General features: G+C 44.4%; 1 protein-coding gene across 1 annotated transcript in view; it reads right to left on the reverse strand.

The window, feature by feature from the left end:
* Positions 1-24,870, reverse strand: part of LOC132820438 (uncharacterized) — a 46,034-nt gene that overhangs the window by 12,660 nt on the left and 8,504 nt on the right. Inside the window, exon 2 of the mRNA XM_060832573.1 lies at positions 9,369-10,562. Within this exon, the coding sequence (XP_060688556.1) occupies positions 9,369-10,555 (1,187 nt within the window). The 5' untranslated portion in view covers positions 10,556-10,562. The remainder of the gene's footprint in view (positions 1-9,368; positions 10,563-24,870) is intronic.

The raw sequence follows: 24,870 nt of genomic DNA on the forward strand, positions 1-24,870 counted from the left end.
CCATACTTGCAGCAATCCCTCCAGAGGCGTGTGTGTTCTCCTTGATAGACCTACAAAATGCCTATTTTGCTATTCCCCTAGCCCCTGACAGCCAATATTTGTTTGCCTTTACCTTTTTGGGCAAGCAATATACATGGACGAGACTACCACAGGGATTTTGTGATTCCCCCACAATATTTTCTCAGATTCTCCAAAGGCAATTAGACCAGATCCACTTGCCTTGTTGATCCACCCTGGTACAATACGTGGATGACCTTTTACTTGCCAGCTCTGATGCCTTGTCTAATGAAAAGGACACCAAGCATCTCCTCAACAAACTGGCTGAGTTAGGTTATGTAGTTAACTATGGCAAGGTCGTCGTTGGCCAACGTAAAATTAAGTTCCTGGGGGTGGAAATTTCAGCACATGAGCGTAGGTTGGCTCCAGATAGAATTGGTCCGATTGTCAATACTCCGGCCCCTACCACGGCTAAGCAGATGAGACGGTTTTTGGGATTAATTAACTTCTGCAGACAATGGATTCCTAACATTGCTCCCTTAGCAAAGGTTCTCACCCCCTTTACCACTGAGCGGCAGTCCTTCACTCTATCTGATGCTGCACTTGAGGCATTTAATCAGTTGAAACAGGCGCTAACAAATGCTCCTGCTTTAGGGAGACCCCTCTACGATAGGCCTTTCCAGCTTTTTGTGGCCACTAGTGCGGGTTGCGCGGTCGCGGTTTTGACGCAGGACCATGGAGGTTCCCGCAGACCGGTGGCATATTTTTCTACTAAGTTGGATTCTGTGATTAGTGGTCAGCCTCATTGTATTCAACAACTGGCTGCCACGTATTTGATGGTGTTGGCTGTAGCAAACACCACACTCCAACAACCGGTCACTGTTTTTAGTCCTCATGCAGTATTTTCTATGTTGGGCCAAATGCAGACGCAACACCTGACATCTGCCCGCCAGTCTCGCTATGAAATCTTCCTTTTAGGGAACCCCTCGTTGACCTTCAAATATTGTGCAAATATTAACCCGGCAACTTTTATGTCTGACATTCCTGCTGAGACTCCTGTCCCCGTTCACGATTGCGCCCAGGAAATCATGCTAGACACTAGGCCCAGACTTGACTTGACTGACCGCCCCCTCCCACATCCCGATGTCACTTTGTTCGTGGATGGTAGCTCCTCTGTAAACAAGAATGGAGAACAGGTGGCTGGATATGGTATAGTGGATGCGGGGGGCAGGATTATGGAGCAGCGTCGCCTCCTACCCGCGGTATCCGCTCAAAAGGCTGAATTAATTGCATTAACTAGGGCATGTGAGCTAGCCTCCGGACTTACAGCTAATATTTATACTGACTCTAGATATACCTTCGGGGTCGCCCATGATTTTGGGACACTGTGGGAAAATCGAGGTTTCCTCACCTCATCTGGGACCCCCATCGCACACAGGGAGGAGATTATTAATTTGTTACAGGCCATTCAAAGTCCTCGCGAATTGGCCATTATTAAATGTTCCGCGCACTCTGCCGGAACGGATCCAGTTTCTATGGGAAACAGACAGGCAGATGAAATTGCTAAACAGGCTACGGGGCTCCCATGCTCCTCTATGATGGTTCAGAGGAAATCTATTAGGGCCTCGGTTCCTGACAAGCAGCCTCCCTCCACTGCTGATATTGTTGCCTTACAGGGGGACGCCCCTGATAATGTACTTCATGAATGGACTGATCTGGGATGTTTCAAAGACGTTGAAGGTCTTTGGAAAACCCCAGCGGGCCAGGTGTGTATGACTGATGTTTTAGCTGTCTGGGTGGTCGATGTCATCCATCACTTAACGCATTGTGGGGCTAGACAAACTGCAGATTTAGTCTGGGAATCTTGGTGGCATCCCAGGGTCTTGCAATTGGCTAGAGCACAAAGCAAAAAATGCTTGACATGTATGCAGCATAACCCCGGCAAGGGGGTCCCCTGTGAACAGGGTAGAACCCCGCTACCTGAAGGCCCCTTCGACACGTTGCAAATGGACTTCATTGAGCTACCCAGAACGGCCAAGTGTAAATATGTTTTGGTTATTGTCGATGTTTTTAGTAAATGGATTGAGGCTTTCCTGCAGCCGATAACAAGGCTGACACTGTTGTTAAGACTTTACTCAAGGAGATCATCCCTAGATTTGGTGTGCCGCGGACACTCAGTTCCGATAATGGCCCTCACTTTGTGGCCCTTGTTAGTCAAGAACTTTGTAAAGTTCTAAATATCAAACAGCAGTTCCACTGTGCCTACCATCCTCAGAGCGCGGGTTTGGTTGAACGTGCTAATCAGACCTTGAAATCCAAATTGGCCAAACTGTCAGCTGACAACGGTCTCTCGTGGCTTCAAAATTTGCCCATTGCCTTGTTTCAACTCCGGGTGTCCCCGGCAGGGGCCCACCGTCTCTCCCCCGCCGAGATTTTGTATGGGCGGCCCCTCCGCACTCCCTTTAGCTCTGACTTCTCTGATTCTCCTGTTGACATCCATCAGATGTCGGATGGGATGATCTCCTATGTTTTATCCTTAACTGATGCCTTACGCATGAACCATGCGATGGTTAAAGCTGCCAGGCCTCTGCAGTCGGATTTGCCTTTGCCTCCAAACATCCGACCTGGCACCTTTGTATTGATCAAAAACTTTGCCAGAAAGCACGGCTTGGAACCCCGGTGGGAGGGCCCTTTCCAAGTCCTCCTTACCACCCCTACTGCTGTTAAGGTTGAAGGTCGTAAAGCCTGGATTAGCCTACACCATTGCAAGCTTACTGGGGAGGAATGATAATAAGGGGCAGCTACTGCTGTATGTATTTTCTCTTCCCTTGACATAGGTGCCACTAAGGAAGGAAGACTAAAGGAAAGTTGAAACGATGAAAACCACCATCTTCCTCTCTGGCCTCTGCCTAACTGTGGCATGGACATCGACGCAAATCAGTAACACCACCAACGGTGCACCTTCTACTCTTCAAGGGTCTACAAGCAACTCTAGTGCAGTCACCGCTGATACTTCAACAAGAGCAGGCACCCCTGCGACAACTTCAAACTCTACAGATGTTACTACTAATATGACTAATGGTTTTGTGAGTATGGCATCAAGCATTGTTCCTGGTGACCCCAATGGTGTAGTAATAACCCTTAGTGGCCTCGTGAGTACTATGAGTGACAATATGACTACCAGCACCCACCCAATGAGTTTACCACCGCCCAGAGTGACAGATACCCAGTTTAATAATATAAGTGAGTCCAGTCAGGCCCTAGCTATCCCTTGCAACCTTACCGGGGATTGGTGGATATGGAAACAGGAGAATAGCATAACGCTGAATAACACAGGCCCCACTAGAATAGTTCAGGTCAGATTGAACGCCACGTGCAATCATCATGGCTCGGATGGCAGGGGTTTTAACCAGACAATTTGTCCCTTGGTCGGCTTTCCCGACTACTCCAATGCCACTTTTAACTATAGCAGCATAGTCATCCAAAATATTGCATGGTCGCAGGATTGCGTAAATCATTTACAAAACTTAACAGGACTTAGACAGTGGTGCCCTGAAAATAATATCACAACTCTGGATGCCAGGACAGAATGTCCCCGTAATATAACAATTCATAACACTGGCACCTGCCAGGAAGTAATGTATGTGTGCCTACGCGGAAATGGCACCAAATCTGGTGATACCTATACGCACCTAAATGATACACGCACGTGTTGCCATGCTTTGTGAATAATACAGCAGCGGACCCCAGAAATTATTTGTTCAACTTTCCCGGTTGCTTAGAATCCAAAAACCTCGTCCGCCTACCGCACCGTTTCCTTGAGACCCACCGAAAGAAACGAAGCAATCCACTGGAAGCAACAAGTCTTATCGGCAACACCTTTATTGGCTTCCTTGAAAAATTAAAAAATCATCTTGACAATCAGACTGATGAAGGAAAGAATACCAAAATAGTCTGCGTCCCAGGCCCACACTCGGTAGGGTCCGGATTCCTCATGATCGCAGTCCCTACAAGTCAGGATGAACTCTGCAGTCTTACCTGTAGACATACCCAACAAATCCCAAAACTTATTCCCTATAGAGACATTTCTGACCAGTATCCGATCCATTATGGTTACCTCAGGAGTTGTTATAACACCTGGCAAGTGATACCGAAAGGTTTTGCAGTCGCGGTGGTGCCAGAATTTAAATGGTGCATTCACAGTGCTACAGGAACGCATGACATGGGGGACTTAGAAGACAACAGATGTCAGGAAATAATATATCAGGATGAAACCAAGTCAGACCCCTTTGAGGGCTTCCCAGAAGACGATTGGGACCAGTGTGTTAACGAAAAGCCTCATCCCGATGCACCTACAAGTCACATGGGTGCTGTCCTCTTTCATGCTAAACACTGCATTACGCCTGCACTTAACGGGACATTTTGGTTATGCAATCACACAGCCTATGAATACCTACCCATTGAGTTTAAGGGCACCTGTGCGCTGATATATTACCTCCCAGCATTCCGGTTATTGAATTCAACCCCAGAAGTTAACAGCAAGTGGAAGAAGTGGCACGACCTTAATTCAAATTACAAACCTCATACTCGAGGCCAGAGAGACCTGTTCCACCAACAGTCATTTTGGAGCAGATTCTTTGGCGCCCTTCTGCCCAATTAAGGTGTTATGCAAGCCCTGGACCAGATCCGCGATCTCAGCCACGAACTTGAGGCAATGGCCAGAGCTGCTGCGGATGCCCTGGGTCATTTGGCACACGAACAGGTTGCCATACGAATGGTGGTCTTACAGAATAGGATGGCTTTAGATTATCTCCTAGCAAGCCAAGGGGGAGCATGTGCAATTATTGGCCCTGAGTGCTGTACCTATATTGAGGATGAGAGCTTGGCTGTATATAATGACACTTCACTAATTAACGACGTTGCCACTAAGGCATATGATCTGGACCACACAGTCTCAGATGAGGCCTGTGCCTGGTGGAATCTACTGTGTCAGCTGCTGGGATGGCTAAAGTCTATTGGGTTGGACATTCTCTCCATTCTGGCCATCATTCTTGGCATTTGTATTTGTATCCGAATCGCTTGGGCCCTTATCAAAAGAAGTTGTCAGACTTGTCCTGCACGACGCCGACGTGAAAAAGAGTCAAGCCCGATATGGACACAGAAGGAAGGGTTGACATCTACACTTTTGGCTGATGACGGTTCAGATGTAGAAACAGGCAGGGAGTTTGCCCGACTTCAACGTATTAATATCTGAGTTTTATCATAAAATGATAAAAAGGGAGGAATGGTAAGTTGAAGATAGAAACAGTGACCATATAGAAAATGGCGCCCAGTGTGTCGGGTAAAATGGTCAATGTTTGTGGGGCATTGGCTGTATTGACCGACATGCTGAGCGAGACACAAACTGCTAACACTGCAACTTGTAAGGTTCCCTGAAAGAAGTCCGAATACACAAGTCCATAGTACACCCACCTAGTCAAGGGGCAGTCACCAGAGCAATGCTGATATCTGAATGTTTAACTTTCGAGCGATTCTGGTATCTGAATGTTTAACTTGAGAGCAGTACAAGAATGCTGATGTCTTAACTAAAGAAAATGTTGATAGCTTATCTTCAGAAAAATGCTAATGTCTTAACTTGAGGTAATGCTGGCGTTTGTATGTCGGACTTAGAACATTCCTGATGTGTACGTTTACATTTAAGTATAACTTGATTAACATACTTTGTGATAACCCCATGACATGGGATTCTGCCTTGCGTGAGAAGTTATGTATAAATATGACAACGTTCCCAATTGAGAGCGAGAGACCACTGTCTAGCATCCGGCGTGGGCTAGAGTGGATCTGCTCCCAAGCTTGTTTGTATACGTGTATACTGGCAATCTTGAATAAAGACAGTACTGTTGACTCTATTAATCAAGTGGTGGTTCTCTGTTCTCGGACAGGCGTTCACAAGAAGCCAGCAAGCTCGGGCTGGGCTTCCACACTGGTGAATTACAATTAATACTGTTATGTAACCAAATATAACAATTTATGCACTGCGATGTCCCGCAATGAGCAATGAGCAGTTAATTGGTCTCTGCTTGCAAGTATCTAGTCTTTTTGAACTCATGAGTAGGCATCACAGCTGAGGAAGAACATCTCCTATATGCTGCCAACAAGGAGAGACTTGCTCTCATATACCACTCAAAGTTCTTCTCACAGTTGCCACTAAGGCATTTTGTCTTCTCTTCTGAGCTATCACATTGGATGCGTGATATCAATGTGGGATGACCAATGCAAAGAGATGATCAGTTTGGCAGTAATCCATATGAGGGGTAATCAGTATAATTGGTGGTCTATGTCAATGGTTCCCTAACTTTTTCCAATTTCTTGTATCACTACAGACTTCTCAAAACTATCACTGTTGCTTACCCTGACCCTATTCAATGGTCCTCCAATCATTGTCTGTTTCTCTCCGATGCTTGCTGCTGATAGGCCCAATTACACACCACCATTGAATCTACTGGCTGCAAGCACAAGGGAGGAAAGAAATCATGGTTGGAGAAAAAGTGGGAAGGTCCTGACCCTCAGAGGCACTTGTATTGGGGAATTTCCAGGGCAACAGAGAAAGGAGAGGTGGAGATTGAAAAAGATTTTACATCCCTGAAAATCTGCCGTTAAAATCACCCGAGAGGCATCGTCACACCGACAGAGAAACACAGACTCCCTTTGGAAATTCCTGATCCATATTACGATGGTCTATAGGAGGGTTTGTGTCTCGCTTTAGCCCATCAGTCAGCATAATGAAATGACTGAGAACTGACCCTTTTTCTGACAGACACTGATAGGGGAGGTGACAGCCTTGTGGTATGTTCATGGGACATTAATCCAGAGACCCATAAAATAGTCTGGGAATTCTGGTTCAATATCTGCATTGCAGATGGTGAAATGTGAATCCACTAAAAATCTGGAATTCAGGAACTGAGGATTACCGTGAAAACATTGTTGATTGAAGTAAAAACTCAACTGGCTCACTAATCTCATTTAGGGAATAGAACCGGTATCAGGTCTAAACCAAAAGAACTGCAAATTCTAGAAATCAGAAGCAAAAGCAGAAATTGCTGGAAATAAATATTAGGTCTGGCAGTATCTGTGCAGAGAAAAACAAAATTAAAGTTTCAGGTCCAGTGAGCCTTCAGAAGAAATACCTGTTTTTGGTGTCTGACCGACACGTGCCTCCAGATCCAAAGCAATGGGACTGATTCCCTCTGGGCAATTGCGGATGGGCAATAAATGCTGGTCTACATAACAATACCTACATTCTATGAATTAATTTTAAAAATCCAGCTATGATTCTAAGGCCAGGGTGTATGGTTGAAGGTGGCAAAATGTTCTGGCATTATTAGAAAATGGGCTTGTTTCTCAATAACTGTTTGTGTTGATGTGTGTTGTCTGTTACAGTAAAACTCCCCTTTTAATGTAATTATCTATTGTGACTATAACATAATGTGAATGGCATTTATGTGGGTGGAAATGTAAAAATTACCAATGCTCAGAGAATGAATCTCATAGAATAGAATTCATACAGTTCTGAAGCAGGCCATTCAGAGTACAATGGGACCATGGTCAAATGGGCCAATGGGTTGCGTAGTTTAACTTAGATATAGATGTATTTTGAGAAAGTAAATCTTCGCAGGACTTATACGCTTAATGGTAAAGTCCTAGGGAGTGTTGCTGAACAAAGAGACCTCGGAGTGCAGTTTCATAGTTCCTTGAAAATAGAGTCACACATAGATAGGATAGTGAAGAAGGCATTTGGTATACTTTCCTGTATTGGTGAGAGTATTGAGTATAAGAATTAGGAGGTCATGTTACAGCTATACAGGACATTGGTTCGGCCACGTTTGTAATATTGCATGCAATTATGATCTCCCTCCTATCGGAAGGATATTGTGAAACTAGAAAGGGTTCAGAAAAGATTTACAAGGATGTTGCCAGGGTTGGAGTATTTGAGCTTTTGGGAGAGGCTGAATAGGCTGCGGCTGTTTTCCCTGGAGCATCGGAAGCTGAGAGGCATGGATAGGGCAAATAGAAAATGTGTTTTCTCTGCGCTGGAGAGTCTAGAACTAGAGGGCATACGTTTATGGTGAGAGCGGAAAGATATAAAGGAGACCGAAGAAGCATTTTTTTCATGCTTAGGGTGGTATGTGTATGGAGTGAGGTGCCAGAGGAAGTGATGGAGGCTAATACAATTGCAGATTTAAAAGGCATCTGGATAGGTATGTGAAGAGGAAGTGTTTGGATGGATATGGGCCAAATGCTGGCAAATAGGACTAGATTAACCTAGGATATCGGGTCAGCATGGTTGGATTTTGGACAGAAGGGTCTACTTCCATGCTGTACATCTCTATGACTCTATGAGTTGGACTGAAGGGTCTGTTACCCTGCTATACATCTCTATGACTCTAAGTCCACACAGACCCTGTGAAGAGCATCCCACCCCAGACCCAACCTGTACCTTATCCTTGTAGCCCTGCATTTGCCATGGCTAATCCCACTAGCTGGCACAGACCTGGACACTGTGGGCAATTTAACATGGCCAATCCACCTAATATGTGCATCTTTGGACTATGGGAGGAGAAAGGGGCACCTGGGCGAAACCCACACAGACATGGGGCGATTGTGCAACCCCACACAGACCATCACCCAAGGTGGAATTGAACCAGGGTTCTTGGTTCTGTGAGCCAACATGCCACCTCGTACATTATCATTGGATTTGTAAACCTTGGATTTTCCATTTCAGTCATGATGTTCTTGCTGTAGGTTTGGGATAGAAATGCAACACAAGTTTACTTCCTGACTTGCACTAGTCATGTGACCCCTGCAATTAAATTCTCACTGAAGGCTTACGATCAGCTCATTAATGACACAGTGCAAGTAAGGCTGTTATTCTGTGAGCTCACAACAATTATGAGTCAAAATACACAGGGGCTAAACAATGGAAGTTAATTTGAATGCCATTGAAAAATCCAGGCATTTCTGAGTACAGGCATATGGACTGAATGGTCAGATGCTGTGCTGGATGATTCGATGATTCTATGATTCTTGGAAAAGGATAAAAATTTTTCATTTAGTTTTCAACAAAGGGAATGGGCTGGGTACCGTGAATGCATGAAGTTGAGTAAACTCTTTAACATTCATTTGATTCAATTTCTTGTCCCATATTACATAGTGACAAGCTCTAAGTGCATGTTCATACACAGACCCCTTCCCTAAAATGATTGAGGAACATTTTGAGGAATTATTTCACAAAAAGGGAATACCATGGAGTAGAATTCCTGAAACATTCATGGTTAAATCACCTTAATCTATTAGTTACAGATTTGACTCACCGGATTGATTCAATCCCAAAGGCAGTCTTCACCACTTGTTGTGCACTCTCTGTAAGATCTTCCAGTCCAGCACTTAGCAGCTTGTAGGTCATAAGAAATGATGACCCTGCTCCAAAAATGGATCCAAGGACAGGTACAAGGTAAAAGATAGTCTCAAGTATTGAGAAACTGACAACAGCAAGACGGAAGGATATTCTGCTCACTTTATCAACAGTTATTTCACCCCCCACCAGGGGGGTTTTCACCACTGCCTTCAGATTTTTCACAGGTTTCCGTACCCTATTGGCCAGTCTTTGAAGCGAGGCATCATCCAGACCCAGATACATTTGGAAATGTACTAGTGCCCCAATCAATATGGCAATGTCACATGCAAAGGAGAGTCCAGGAACTGCTCCGGAAATTATTGCCAACATCCAGACTCGCTTCTTTAGCTCTTCATTTTTTTTCTTTATAATATCCAAATTTATATTTGGAAGGGACAGCATGAAGACACTTTGCTTTATCTCTGGAAAACTTTCTTGAAGAACTTGATTTAATCGATCGTAATCATATAGATTCAGATCAAAGTTTGATATCAGGAAAACACTTGGTGATTCAATCCCTTCTTTTTCCAACTTGCTAACACAGTCATTCCTGATCTTCTCCAGTTCTTCCTCTTCATTAAATTCCTTCCCTCCCTTTTCCATTGAATTAAGATCATTATCAATTTTGGATCGAACAAAGAAGAATTTCTTCCTCAGCCGATAAATCTCTTTGGCGAGTTTTGTGTCATTTTCTGTGAATCGACAGGCTGAGATAATGATGAAGAAATCATACCTTTCAAATTGCATTTCCTTTAGATATTTATCAGCAGGGAATTTTGTAGTTCCAATTCCTGGCAGGTCCCAGAAATAAACGTTTGGTAGGGTAGGATGCTTATATTTTGTCGGCTTCATTGTAGTTTCTACAACGCCAGTAATGGCGGCTCCCTCATCAACATCCCGAAGCCCTCTGACAGAATTAACAAAGGTGGATTTCCCTGCCCCAGAGTCTCCTGTTATGGCAATGTTCAGTTCTGCACTGTCCAGCTCGTCTAATTTATTTTGTAACAGGGATTGAACCTCTTTCACTCCATTTGTTTTATAAACCAAACTCAATTTCTTGAGCTCTTCTTGGCTCAAGTATAAATCCTTTAAATATTGCGCCATGTGATAGCTGAAAGAAAATATTTTACATGAGTTTTGCTTCAGACTAAAAAAATGCATTCATATAACATATTGCCACAACCTCAAAACATCCACACCACCCTCTACATCTAATTAATAACGATGGAGCATGAAATTTACGAACATAGTAGGTGTAAGCCACATTCCTTGATGTCATCAGTGACCAGAACTTTACAAAGCTGTGCCTGGAACCTACTCGGTTGAGCTATCACAATCAGAAGAGAAATCCAAAGATTCATCAGGCTTTGAATGAAGATGTTTCTCATCACCTCAGTACCAAATGCCTTGCTTTTTATTCCGAGACTATATCGCCTGTATTTAGATCCCACAGCTATGGGAAATATCATTTCTGCATTTTCTCCAAACAATTGTGTAAGCTTCTGTGAGATTAGAGAAAGTCAGAACTGCAGATGCTGGAGATTCTAGTCGAAGACTGTGCTGCTTGAAAAGCACAGCCAGTCAGGCAGCATCCGAGGAGCAGGAGAATCGACATTTTGAAGAACTTATTCTCGAAATGTCAGTTCTCCTGCTCTGTAATACTGCCTGACTGACTGTGCTTTACCAGCACCATATGCTTCGACTTCTTTAAGATTATCTCTCAATGTTCTAATCAAAAAAGTACAGACCCAGTGTCCTCAATCTCTCCTCATAGGATAGTCCCACCATCCCAGGAATCAGTCTGGTGATTGTCAGCTGCACTTCCCCCTACAGTATATGTGTCATTTCATTGGCAAGGGGACTCAAATTACACACTATACTCCAAGTATGGAATCATCAGTACTCCACCATTAGACCATAAGATATAGGAGTAGAATTAGGTCATTCATCCTATCAAGTCTGCTTTGCCATTCAATCAAGGCTGTTATGTTTCTCAACCCCATTTTCCTGCCTTCTTCTCATAACTGTTAAAGCAAAGCATTATTGCTTCATACTCAAATGCTCTTGAGATAAAGGCTAGTGTACCATTTGTCTCCAGAATTGCTTGCGCAACCTGCATATCAAGTTTCAATGACTTAGGAACAAGGACACTGAGATCCCTTTGAACATCAACATTTCTGTTCTCTCACCACTTAATACACTACATCAGTGTTTCTCAACGGGGACGGAAGTACCCCATGAGGGGTGTTTGCCTTCCTTCGGTGGGCGTTGAAGTCAGAGGGGGCGGCAAGGGTCCACTGAACGACTTTGTAGAGAGCTTACCAATCACTTGAAAGACTGCTGTGTCCTTGAAGGAAATTGCTGTGTGCAGACGGATAGTCGCATAACATGAGTCTGTTATTTTCCCTACACCCATGGAGGCGTGTGCTCTGATTGGTTGCTGCGCTATTATTGATAGTCTTCTCTGTGAATTGCAAACCATTTGAACTCGTTCGCAGTTGGCACTGATTCTACTGCTGAGATCAATATCTCCTAACTCGTGTCGCTTCTAGGAAGATGAAACACAGCTTTTCAACTGTTCTATCGGGTGGTGGAATGAATGCACATTACAGCTAATTAGCCAATCAAATTTTGCCACTTGTCTGAGCGTCTTAAAATTATTGTGATAAGGTCATCCCCATGATTCCATCTGGGTATTTGAGTGACAGTGTAAAAATGGCCTCATTGAGTAAGAAAAAGTGCAGGCAGTATAGTATGGACTATTTGTGATATGGCTTTATTCAATCTCCATCTAATAAGCAGTTACCACTGTGTTTGCTCCATGAACAAAGTTTTTCCAACGAGGCCATGAAGCCTTCCCGTCATATTAAACATTTGGAAAAGAACCACAGTGACAAAAAGAACAAAGATTTGGCATATTTTCAAACATTAAGAATAAATTCAATCAGCGACCAACGATTTCCACTGCTTTTTCAAAGATGGGAGCCACAAGTGTGGCATCAATCAACATAGCGAAACTAATTGCAAAATGTGGTAAACCTCAGTCCGTGGGTGAATCGTTGGTGCTTCCAGCTATTGCCAAAATATTACCAACCGTGCTACATCAGGAACCATCAATGACTATCAAGCGTATTCCTCTTAGCAACGATTCCATGAGAAGGTGCATCGATGAAATGGTCTCAAATGTTGAGGATAAATTATGTTCCCTTTTGATATCGAAAGAACTCACCTTACAAATTGATTAAAGTACTATATGTGGAAATCAAGCTTTACTTTTGGGGGATGTTGCATGATTTCAAGGCTAAGAAGGGGGCGTTGAATACGGAAAAGTTGAGAAACACTGCTCCACATAAAAGCTTCTGAAATTCTGAATATATCACTTCCATTGGTTTCCTCCTTGTTGACTCCCATGAAGTTTGTTAAACATGACTTTCTTTGCATAAATTCAGGTTAATTCTATTCAATCAATTAGTTTCTAAATATCCAGGAATCACATTTTTTAATAATTGATTCAATTATTTTCCCCACTGTTGACATCAGGCTAAAAGGTCTATTGTTCATTGTTTACTCTGTTCCTGGAGTTAATGTATTTTACCAATCAGTCACAACAACTCCCTCCTTCCACCTTCATAGTTGCATGAATATAGTTTTAAAGCACTAATTTCAGAATGAACAACACATTTTACGATCTCAATAGGAAATTCCATCATGCCAGGTACTGGCAAATGGGACTAGATTCATCTTGGATATCTGGTTGGCATGGATAAGTGGGACTGCATGATCTGCTTCCATTCTGTTCAGCTCCATGCCTCTACTGTGGTCACTATTTCCTAAAGATCCTTTTACAACAAGATGATGAAATAACCATTTCTCATTGCATCATACTGGATCTAAAATAATTGGTCCCCGCATGGTTCCTCCACATGTTGCACCAGAAGTCTAACTCAAAGACATTCCAAGAAATCTTCTTCCACAACATTGGTGCTCATTAGATTTCTCAGTTTATATATAAAATGAAGTTCTTCATGATTTCTGCATATCCTTGCTATTTGCATCCCCCGCTCCCCCCGGCTCCCCCAAACCTCCTGGCTTATTCTGTGCTCTGCATTACAACCACTATTTGATGACCTGTAAGCCACTCCTACCAATGTCTCCTGCTGCTTTCTGTTTACAGCAAACTGCCACCCAAGCAGGTTCTGCATTCTGTTTTTCTAATTCGGAGAATAAGAATAGGCAGCAAGAACAAGGGGTAAGCCTTTCAGAACTGTAATGAAGAAGGTTTTTTTCACTCAAAGAGTTATGAAGCTGTGGAATTCTTTTCCACTCCAATCTGTTGTGCTGATTCTTTTGATATATTCAAGAAGGAGCTGGTTGTGGCCCTTGCAGCTAAAGGGATCAGGGCTATGGAGAGAAAGCGGTGTAGGATACTGAAATTGCATGATCAGCCATGATCATATTGAACGGTGGTGGAGGCTCGAAGGGCTGAATAGCTTAGTCCTGCACCTATTTTCAATGTTTCTGTGTTTAGAAATCCATTTGTCACAAATGAAATGATCCTGTCCCTTACTGTAAACACTACACCACCTAGAATCCCTACAGTGTGGAATGGAAACAGGCCCTTCATTCCTCAGGGCCTGCCTCCGTAACCAACTCTTCCCATACGGACTCCGAACCACCTTTATACCAGCAGAGTTCGGACCCGAATAGGACAAACAGTACAGACTACAGATTCAAAAACACCAGCAACAGTTCTCTTTCAGGATCCTCCGCTCCACGCTCGCAGCAATGCACCGGCACCTAACCTCTCTACAGTCATCCCTGCCTCAGCTGAGGGCCACACTCTCTCAGAGTTGCAAAGGACCCACTCTGTATTACATCCTCAGGAGAATTCATACTCTCAACAAACAGTATTTCAATTCCATCTCAAACATCAAAAACTGTAAGTACAACAAACTTTTATCCACCCACCACCATAACCAGCGCTCCTCAAACATTCCAGAAGATTCCCCTGGCGTTGGAAACACCATTAGCCATGCGGCTGATGCAGCTACCACCCCCACGCTGATTGATGATGTCACTTCCGCCCTCATCATGGCCATTCCCACAGCCACTTCCGGCCCTCACATCATCGCTGATGCCACATGCTCAGTGACTTCAGACACCCGTACTGCTGTGCCTGCCACCACCTCTGCCCCCACCCGCGCCACTTGCCTGCATTCTGCTGACACGCCCCCCACAGACCCCAATGTAACTAAACCCATCCCCCAGAACCCTGAGGGGAACACTACCCTGCTCATGACTCCATCCCCATTCCCCCCACCACCGCACCCACTCCAGTTACATGTTCCGCCCCCACTCCCAGCTCCACACCCACACCAGATCCCAGCTCCCAGCCCTGCTGAGTTTTCACCATCCCTCCAGACCTCCCCCTCACTGAGGACAAACGATCAGTCCTCAGCAAAGGACTCACCTTCACCCCCCTCCATCCATGCATCAATGAATTTAATACATGCCGTGATGTCGAACAATTCTTCCGTCGCCTCCGCCTCCGAGCTTACTTTCACAATCAGAATTCCCGCCCACCTTCTGAGGACCCCTGTGCCCACCTCCAACACACTGCATCCACCTGGACACCCCGCGCTGGCCTATTACCTGCCCTCGACCTCTTCATTTCCAATTGCCGCCGGGACATTAACCACCTCAACCCTGTCTACCCCCTTCCCCCACTCTAACCTCTCACCCTCACAATGCGCAGCCCTCCAATCCCTCTGCTCCAATCCCAACCTCACCATTAAGCCAGCGGATAAAGGGGGCGCAGTGGTAGTCTGGCGCACTGACCTCTACACCGCTGAAGCCAAACGCTAACTCGAGGACACCTCTTCCTACTGCCCCCTCGACCATGACCCCACCCCCCATCACCAAACCATCATCTCCCAGACCATACAGAACCTCATCACCTCAGAAGATCTCCCACCCACAGCTTCCAACCTTATAGTCCAGGAAGCCCGCACTGCCCGGTTCTACCTCCTTCCCAAGATCCACAAGCCTGACCATCCTGGCCGACCCATTGTCTCAGCATGCTCCTGCCCCACTGAACTCATCTCTACCTACCTCGACACTGTCCTATTCCCCCTAGTCCAGTGGGAAGACTGGGCGCCTCCTAGCAGAGTGCTTTAGGGAACATCTCTGAGACAACCGCACCAATCAACCACACGGCCCTGTGGTCCAACATTTCAACTCCCCCTCCCACTCTGCCAAGGACATGGACGTCCTGGGCCTCCTTCACCGCTGCTCCCTCACCACCAGACGCCTGGAGGAAGAACGCCTCAGAACACTTCAACCCCAGGGCATCAATGTGGACTTCAACAGCTTCATCATTTCCCCTTCCCCCACCTCATCCTAGTTTCAAACTTCCAGCTCAGCCCAGTCCCCATGACTTGTCCGGACTTGTCCGACCTTCCTCGCTCCTTTTTCACTTATCCACTCCACCCTCTCCTCCCTGACCTATCACCTTCATCTCCTCCCCCACTTACCCATTGTACTCTATGCTACTCTCTCCCCACCCCCACCCTCCCCAAGCTTATCTCTCGACGCCTCAGGCTCACTGCCTTTATTCCTGATGAAGGGCTTTTGCCCAAAACGTCGATTTCACTGCTCGTTGGATGCTGCCTGAACTGCTGTGCTCCTCCAGCACCACTGATCCAATATCTGGTTTCCAGCATCTGCAGTCATTGTTTTCACTTCGTCCCAACAAGTCCATGCCAACCCTCCGAAGAGTGTTTGTGTGGTTCTGTTCGCCGAGCTGGAAGTTTTTGCTGCAAACGTTTCGTTCCCTGGCTAGGGAACATCATCAGTGCTATTGGAGCCTCCTGTGAAGCGCTGCTTTGATGTTTCTTCCGGTATTTATAGTGGTTTGTTCTTGCCGTTTCCGGGTGTCAGTTTCAGCTGTAGTAGTTTGTATGTGGGGTCCAGGTCGATGTGTCTGTTGATGGATGTTCTTGCCGCTTCTGGGTGTCAGTTTCAGCTGTAGTGGTTTGTATATGGGGTCCAGGTCCATGTGTCTGTTAATGGAGTTTGTGGATGAATGCCATGCCTCTAGGAATTCCCTGGCTGTTCTCTGTCTGGCTTGTCCTATGATGGTAGTGTTTTCCCAGTCAAATTCATGTTCCTGGTTGTCTGAGTGTATGGCTACTAGGGATAGCTGGTCGTGTCGTTTTGTGGCTAGCTGATGTTCATGGATGCGGATTGTTAGCTGTCTTCCTGTTTGTTCTATATAGTGTTTTGTGCAGTCCTTGCATGGTATTTTGTAAACTACGTTAGTTTGGCTCGTGCTGGCTATTGGGTCCTTTGTTCTAGTGAGTTGTTGTCTGAGTGTGGAAGTTGGCTTGTGTGCTGTTATGAGTCCTAAGGGTCGCAGTAGTCTGACTGTCAGTTCTGAGACGCTCCTGACGTATGGTAGTGTGGCTAGTCCTTTTGGTTGTGGCATGTCCTCGTTCCGTGGTCTATCTCTTAGGCATCTGGTGATAAAGTTGTGTGGGTATCCGTTTTTGGCGAATACCTTGTATAGATGTTCCTCTTCCTCTTTTCGCAGTTCTGGTGTACTGCAGTGTGTTGTGGCTCTTTTGAATAGTGTCCTGATGCAGCTTCATTTGTGTGTGTTGGGGTGGTTACTTTCATAGTTTAGGACTTGGTCTGTGTGTGTTGGTTTCCTGTGTACCCTTGTGGTGAATTCTCCGTTGGGTGTTCTCTCTACTAACACGTCTAGGAATGGGAGTTGGCTATCCTTTTCCTCTTCTCTCGTGAATCGTATTCCTGTGAGTGTGGTGTTGATGATTCGGTGTGTTTTTTCTATTTCTGTGTTTTTGATGATTACAAAGGTGTCATCGACGTATCTGATCCAGAGTTTGGGTTGGATTTGTGGTAGGGCTGTATGTTCTAACCTTTGCATAACTGCCTCTGCTATGAGTCCTGAGATTGGTGATCCCATGGGTGTTCCGTTGATTTGTTCGTATATCTGACTCATAACAGCACACAAGCCAACTTCCACACTCAGACAACAACTCACTAGAACAAAGGACCCAATAGCCAGCACGAGCCAAACTAACGTAGTTTACAAAATACCATGCAAGGACTGCACAAAACACTATATAGAACAAACAGGAAGACAGCTAACAATCCGCATCCATGAACATCAGCTAGCCACAAAACGACACGACCAGCTATCCCTAGTAGCCATACACTCAGACAACCAGGAACATGAATTTGACTGGGAAAACACTACCATCATAGGACAAGCCAGACAGAGAACAGCCAGGGAATTCCTAGAGGCATGGCATTCATCCACAAACTCCATTAACAGACACATGGACCTGGACCCCATATACAAACCACTACAGCTGAAACTGACACCCAGAAGCGGCAAGAACATCCATCAACAGACACATCGACCTGGACCCCACATACAAACTACTACAGCTGAAACTGACACCCGGAAACGGCAAGAACAAACCACTATAAATACCGGAAGAAACATCAAAGCAGCGCTTCACAGGAGGCTCCAATAGCACTGATGGTGTTTCCTAGCCAGGGAACGAAACGTTTGCAGCAAAAACTTCCAGCTTGGCGAACAGAACCACAACAACGGACACCCGAGCTACAAATCTTCAACCAGACCTCCGAAGAGTATCCCATCCAAACCCATTCCCCTACCCTGTATTTCCTCCTGACTAATGCCCATAATCTGCACATCCCTGAACACTATGGTCAATTCACCCAACCTGCACACCTATGTGAGGAAACCAGGGCATCCGGAAGAAACCCACACAGACAAGGGGAAAATGTGCAAGCTCCGCACAGATTATCACCCGAGGCTAGAATTGGTCCCTGGCGCTGTGAGGCAGCAGTTCTAATGACTGAGCTACAAGGCCACCCCTGTTTTACTTTATTGTCAATTCATCCTATAACACTCAGTTTCCAGTTTTCGTCACCTGCAGCCACATTTCAGGAATGGCAATTAAATACGACATAGTTTTTTTGCTAGTGCATCAATTAGAATGGTGCATGCATTTAGATAGAGTGCTTTTAATTTTGCTTTTTGAATCTTATTTGATCTCATTTTTCATCGTCATCCAGCCCGAGTGTGAGGGACGGAATGGAATCTGAAGACTGTCATGTTTCCCTCCAGTATTTCAGGGAAGGAGCTCCTGATGTGAAACACAGTGATGGTGAGCTGAATCGAAATGGAAAATGTGTCCAAGTAAAGCTGTCTAAGTAGCACACTATGGGATGAAGTTTATGTCCCAACCAGGTACATAATCAATGACGGTTGTGTAAAACAGGGCACTTGTCATACCTGCCATCTTCCCACATGAGCTTAATCCCATTTGAAAAAAAAATTCTCAACCACCGTGTATAATCCAATGCCTATCAAATGAATATCCCTCCTCTCCAGAAATGATGACATAAACCAATTTTGCACTGGATTGTGGTGACAGTTGAAATTTTCACTGTATTTTACTGTGTTATTCACTGTAAAATACAAGTAACAATAAATCATTCAATTCAAATCAAACAGAAAGACTAACAAGGAAGACACAGTGAGAGGTTGATTACCAACTCTCTCATTTGGAGCACATCCACCTGCAGATGTTTTTGCTGTTTACCCCAACAGGGAAATATAATATAAAGGGATTTAAAAGTGAGCTCCAATACTGGTCTGTCTGTGTTAGTGACCTGATGTCATATATGTACACTAATGTGCTGTGAATGTCTCAGCTTCGAGGATAGCCATTTTAGCATTGTTGCACTTCAGGTAAAGGAAGAGAAGAGATTGTGAGTGATGCTGTTGAAAGGATCCAATTCCAAAGAATTTTTATCTGCAAAGCAAAGAATGTCAAATTTGAATGTTCAGTTGCCAATGTCAAAACCAATGATCACTGCCAATGTAAACATTGGTGAGTTCTGAGACCTACTCTTCATATACAACTTGGAGACTGACCTGTAGATCTTTATTTTAACCTTTAATCGTGTATTGGACTTATATTTTATTGTTAACTGGTGCAATTGTGTGGTGCATCACTATTTCCTTTCTCACTGAGTAATTAGTGAATTCACCATTGGCCAACACAGGAAAGCCAGGTCAAGCTGGTTTCTTTTAGTAAAGTTTCATTTGGTTCGTTTGGAAGATGTCCAAAAGGGAGGGATCATTCTGAAATTTACCTTTTTTCCACTAACTGAGGGGACTGGTGGATAGCCAAGATGAGCCTGTTCATCCCTGTCATTTGGGAGCTTAATGATTTGGGGTTTCCTGTCTGGCACCAAAAGAACTTGGTGCACGTGATCTTGACAAAACATTCTGTCCCTGTCCAGTGAATGCACAAAGGGATAGATGTGAATAAATGTCAGGGATCGAACTGTTCAACATTTTCTTTGCAGCTCCCCTTTGTCCTGCTCTGCAATTGTGTTAAAAGGTAAAAGTAATGACTATTTTTAAAGCCATTGAAATTAATAATTATGTTAAAATAACATCACAACATATGAACATGAGTAGGTCATTCAGCACCTTGAGACTCCTGTTATGATGATGTGGGTGTATTATACCCCATCTTAAAAGCCAGTGACGCAATCCGATGCTTTGGGGATATAAAACCGGAGAAAATTGAACAGCTGGCAGGAGAACTGCCAATCTAATGACATCTGCAAACTGCCCAGAGAATAGCTCTCTCAAAGGTACCTTTATCGATAAGTAACCTGTGAAGCAGAATCCCCAAGAAGACGAAAAGAAAAGAGGAATAAAGAGAAGGTCAAATACTGCCTGGTTTTGAGATAAGAAGTTATGTTTTGTAAATCTTAATCAGGAGTTTTATCAGACTAGTATTATAGAAGGGAAGGTAACTGATAGGTTAGAGGAAGGAGTTGTAAATAATTATTCTCTGTTATACTTCCAGAAATAAAGTTGTTAGTTTTTACTTTAACTAGTTCTTGTCCTATTACATTTTTACAGATTAGTGCTCAGGGTAAATCTTTGTCTGGTTTTAAATTAGCAGAGGGGTTTACTCAATGACGTAACTCTACCCTGCCATTTGATACAAACATGGCTGATCAAACACTTCAATGCATTTTTACTCACCCCATCCTGTACACCAACAGTAATCATAAATCTATCAATCTCTGTTTTAAACATACTCAAAGACTAAGGTTTCACAGCCCCCTGTGGTAGAGGATTCAAAAGATTAAGAACTCAAAGTTAACTTTAAAAATTATCATCTCAGACATAAGCGGCATTCCCTTATTTGTAAATTGTGCTCTGAGTCTGGACTCCTCATCAAGATACAGGAATATTTTACATTAGCTATTTTTCATGCAGTAATATCAAACAGTAATATGACAGCTCACTGTTGTGTTATATCTCATAGTCTGTGTTAGTATACCTTTAAGACACAGAATGTGCCAGTATACTTTTAACAGACTTGTTTATGAAATCACCACAGTATCATTGTATGTGACCTGCGGATTAAACATCGCACGCTCCAGCTTTCTTCAGACTACACACTGGTAAGGTGGTGATGGAGGAGGGCTGGTATGCTGTTTCCGTTTTCTTTTTCTTTATTTTTATTCTCATTTTTTTTATTCTCATTTTTTAAAATCTCATTTTCTCGTCGTTTTAAATTTTTTTGCTTACCTTTTGTTGAAGAGCTTATTTGTAACAATGGCATTGGTGTCAGCAAGTAGGCCCAGCATGGATTCATGGCGGTTGGTCCGGACTTATTGTGGTCAGCAGGTAGGTCCAGTGTGTACTTTTGGTGGTCAGTGAGTGGGCTCAGCACAGATTTGTGATGGTCAGTGTGTTGGTCCAGTGTGGGCTTGTGGTGGTCAGTGATTGGGCCCAGTGTGGGCTTGTGGCGGTCAGTGAGTGGGTCCAGTGCAGGCTTGTGGCAGTCAGTGTGTGGGTCCAGTGTGGGCTTGTGGTGGTCAGTGAGTGGGCCCAGCACAGATTTGTGGCAGTCAGTGTGTGGGGGTCCAGTGTGGGCTTGTGGTGGTCAGTGAGTGGGCCCAGTGTGGGCTTGTGGCGGTCAGTGAGTGGGTCCAGTGCAGGCTTGTGGCAGTCAGTGTGTGGGTCCAATGTGGGCTTGTGGTGGTCAGTGTGGGCTTGTGGTGGTCAGTGAGTGGGCCCAGCACAGATTTGTGGCAGTCAGTGTGTGGGGGTCTAGTGTGGGCTTGTGGTGGTCAGTGAGTGGGCCCAGGGTTGGCTTGTGGCGGTCAGTGAGTGGGTCCAGTGTGGGCTTGTGGCAGTCAGTGTGTGGGTCCAGTGTGGGCTTGTGGCGGTCAGTGAGTTGGTCGGTACGGGCTTGTGGCGCTCAGTGAGTGGGTCCAGTGCAGGCTTGTAGCAGTCAGTGAGTGGGTCCAGTGTGGGCTTGTGGCGGTCAGTGAGTCGGTCGGTACGGGCTTGTGGCGCTCAGTGAGTGGGCTCAGTGCGGGCTTGTAGCAGTCAGTGAGTGGGTCCAGTGTGGGCTTGTAGCAGTCAGTGAGTGAGTCCGGTGCAGGCTTGTGGCGGTCAGTGTGTGGGTCCAGTGTGGGCTTGTGGCGGTCAGTGAGTTGGTCCAGTGTGGTCTTGTGGCGGTCAGTGAGTGAATCCAGCACGGACTTGTGGAGGTCAGTGTGTGGGTCCAGTGTGGGCTTGTGGCGGTCAGGGAGTGGGTCGAGCACGGACTTGAATTGGTTGGCATTTCTGCAAGATGGCAGAGGAGCAGACTTGCCTTTTCTGTCTGCTCCTCTTCTCCCTTTTCGTTTTCTTCATTTCTCTTCTTTCAGTTCATTTTGTTTTCATTTTGTTTCTAATAACTTAGCTTCAGGTGAAAGGCAGTGGTGGTGGTGATATTGAGCTTAATGAATTTGGCATTTGCCTAGGTGTCTAGTGTGAGGCAGTAGCTGGGGACCTGTCCCATGACGCTTAGCACTGGCACCAAAGGTGAGCTGAGGCCTGGCATGGACAGCATTAGGATCAGGACTTTGGGAGTCTGAGATTCCCATGAACGAGCCCACATGGCGATTGAGGTTCTCCCAACATCTGTAGTGACCTGAAGCGAGCTGGGGAGATCAAGCCTGCACAGGGAAAGCGTGTCCAAGCAGAGCCAACATGGCTAAGCACTTAAAGACTGCAATGTTTGAACTTTTAGCTTTATTTCTTTAGTTTTGGGCTTAATACTAAGAAAGAATGTAATATTTAACTTTTAACTTTGCTCCTTATTTCTTTCTACCTTGTTCTTAAGGTTTTGCATTTAGATACTTGTCTGGCGACATTGACAACTTTATCCTGTACTCCTGTAGTTTTGTACTTAAGTACATATAACAATAAAGTCGAAATCTAATCTAAATCTAAATCCGAACCTTGTTGCACAACACTCTACTAGAAGCATGCTGTTCTGCTGGAACTGAATAGCTTAACCTGAGGTCAGACACAGAGACGTGCCTGTGAATGCAATATTTGTCTGTAATAATAATGTTGATACTTTCCATACCACATTACCCGCATTTGGTTTCATATGTTATGGAATGCATAATAAGCATTACCTCATCAGGTGAAGCTACCCTGCAAGTGCAAAGACATAACAGTGTGATTACTCATGATATCAAACAGTAAAAAGGCAGCTCATAGCTACCTCTTCAACGATAATCAGGTATGAAGGACAATAACTCACTTTTCCAGTTGTTAGGGCTACCCAGGACTGAGGTTAATATGAAATGTCTGAATGTGGCTCTCAGTTAATATAAAATAGCGAAGGAAGAAAACAATAGGCTTCCATTGTCTGATGCTTGAAGTTAAACTGGAAGTTGGAGTAATTGTAGCCAGTGTGAAGGAAGTATGTCCAAAGTTAAAACCACACAAAGGAGATTGTGAAATGCATACATTAGAGTCCCATTGAAGAAGAAATGAAAACGCAGCTGTTGTTTGCTCAGGGATGATTTGGTGAAGAATATCTTAGAGTGATGCTGATAGAAGCCCGCTTTTCAGGCAAGCCCAAATTTTCATTTTTAGCATGAGACAGAAAGGAATGGGCAGATCTTTAAGGTTAAGACCCTTGTAAAATTGCAGCCACGTTTTATATGTTTTTATACATTTGGATATATAAATATGTTTTATACATATATACATGGCATTTTAAAAATATAGCCATGAAGGGATTTCACTCCATTCCTGCAGAAATTCAGTCAAAGACAGTTAGACTATTAACACAGGAGGGCTGAATAATTGAGGCAGGGGCTAAAGCCTGGCATATGGTTGAATAAGATGTATTGTGAAGGCCCAAGTGATATAGGGGCGGACTGGGGTCTGGTAAACATCCTGAGATCATGGGACACATACACTGAACATTGATTACACATGTATGTAATTTTAGGTTCTACAGCGGGTGAGTGAAAGTGAAACTTTCATCAGCACATCAATCTGCAGGAAATGTCTGTTGATAAAATGTTGAAGGCAGTATATTTACTGAAACAGGAAGGATTTGGCACGAAGCAGGCTGCACCGATTGTTTTCAGAATTAAAAATCACACAACTCCAGGTTATAGTCCAACAGGTTTATTTGGAAGCACAAGCTTTCAGAGCGCTGCACCTTTATCAGGTAGCTAGTGGGGCAGGACCATCGGACACAAAATTTACAGTAAAAGATCAAAGTGTCATAAAACTGCTGCGATGTATTGAACAAACCTAGATTGCTGTTAAATCTTTAATGGCTTTGAATGGGGGGGTGCAGGGTTTAATTGATTAATATATAAATCCCAGAACTTCTGTACCAGGATAACTTAAGGTTTTATGAAAAACAAATGGCAACTCAGCTCAGACAATGCATTAAGGGAATGAGGTTACAGTCAGTCTGTATCCCTACCTTGAGTCAGACTGATTCTATTTCCAAAGTAGGAAAATCTCAATGTATAGTGCAGTGGATTGACCAATCGTGTTCGTGAAACCAAGATCCGGGTTGAGGCCATCCTCATGGGTACTGAGCATGGCTATCAGCCTATATTTGGCAACTCTGTATTGTTGCGTGTCCCAAAGTCTATCAAAGTAATCTATATACCCTTCATTTTACTATTATCCATGTGCCTATCCAAGTCACTTAAATGGCCCTAATGTATCTGACTCTACCACCACAGCTGGCAGTGCATTCCACACATCCACACTCTCTGTGTAAAGAACCTACCTCTGACATCTCCCTTAAACTTTCCTTCAGTTACCTTAAAATTATGCCCCTTCATGATAGCCATTTTCACCCTGGGAAAAAAGTTTCTGACTGTCAGCTTTATCTATGCCTCTCATCCTCTTATACACCTCTATGAAGTCACCTCTGATCCTTCATTGCTCTAATGAGAAAAGCTCAAGCTCCCTCAACCTTTCTTCATAAGACATGCCCTTCAGTCCA

Source organism: Hemiscyllium ocellatum, chromosome 11 (assembly GCF_020745735.1).
Source record: "Hemiscyllium ocellatum isolate sHemOce1 chromosome 11, sHemOce1.pat.X.cur, whole genome shotgun sequence".
Lineage (NCBI taxonomy): Eukaryota > Metazoa > Chordata > Chondrichthyes > Orectolobiformes > Hemiscylliidae > Hemiscyllium > Hemiscyllium ocellatum.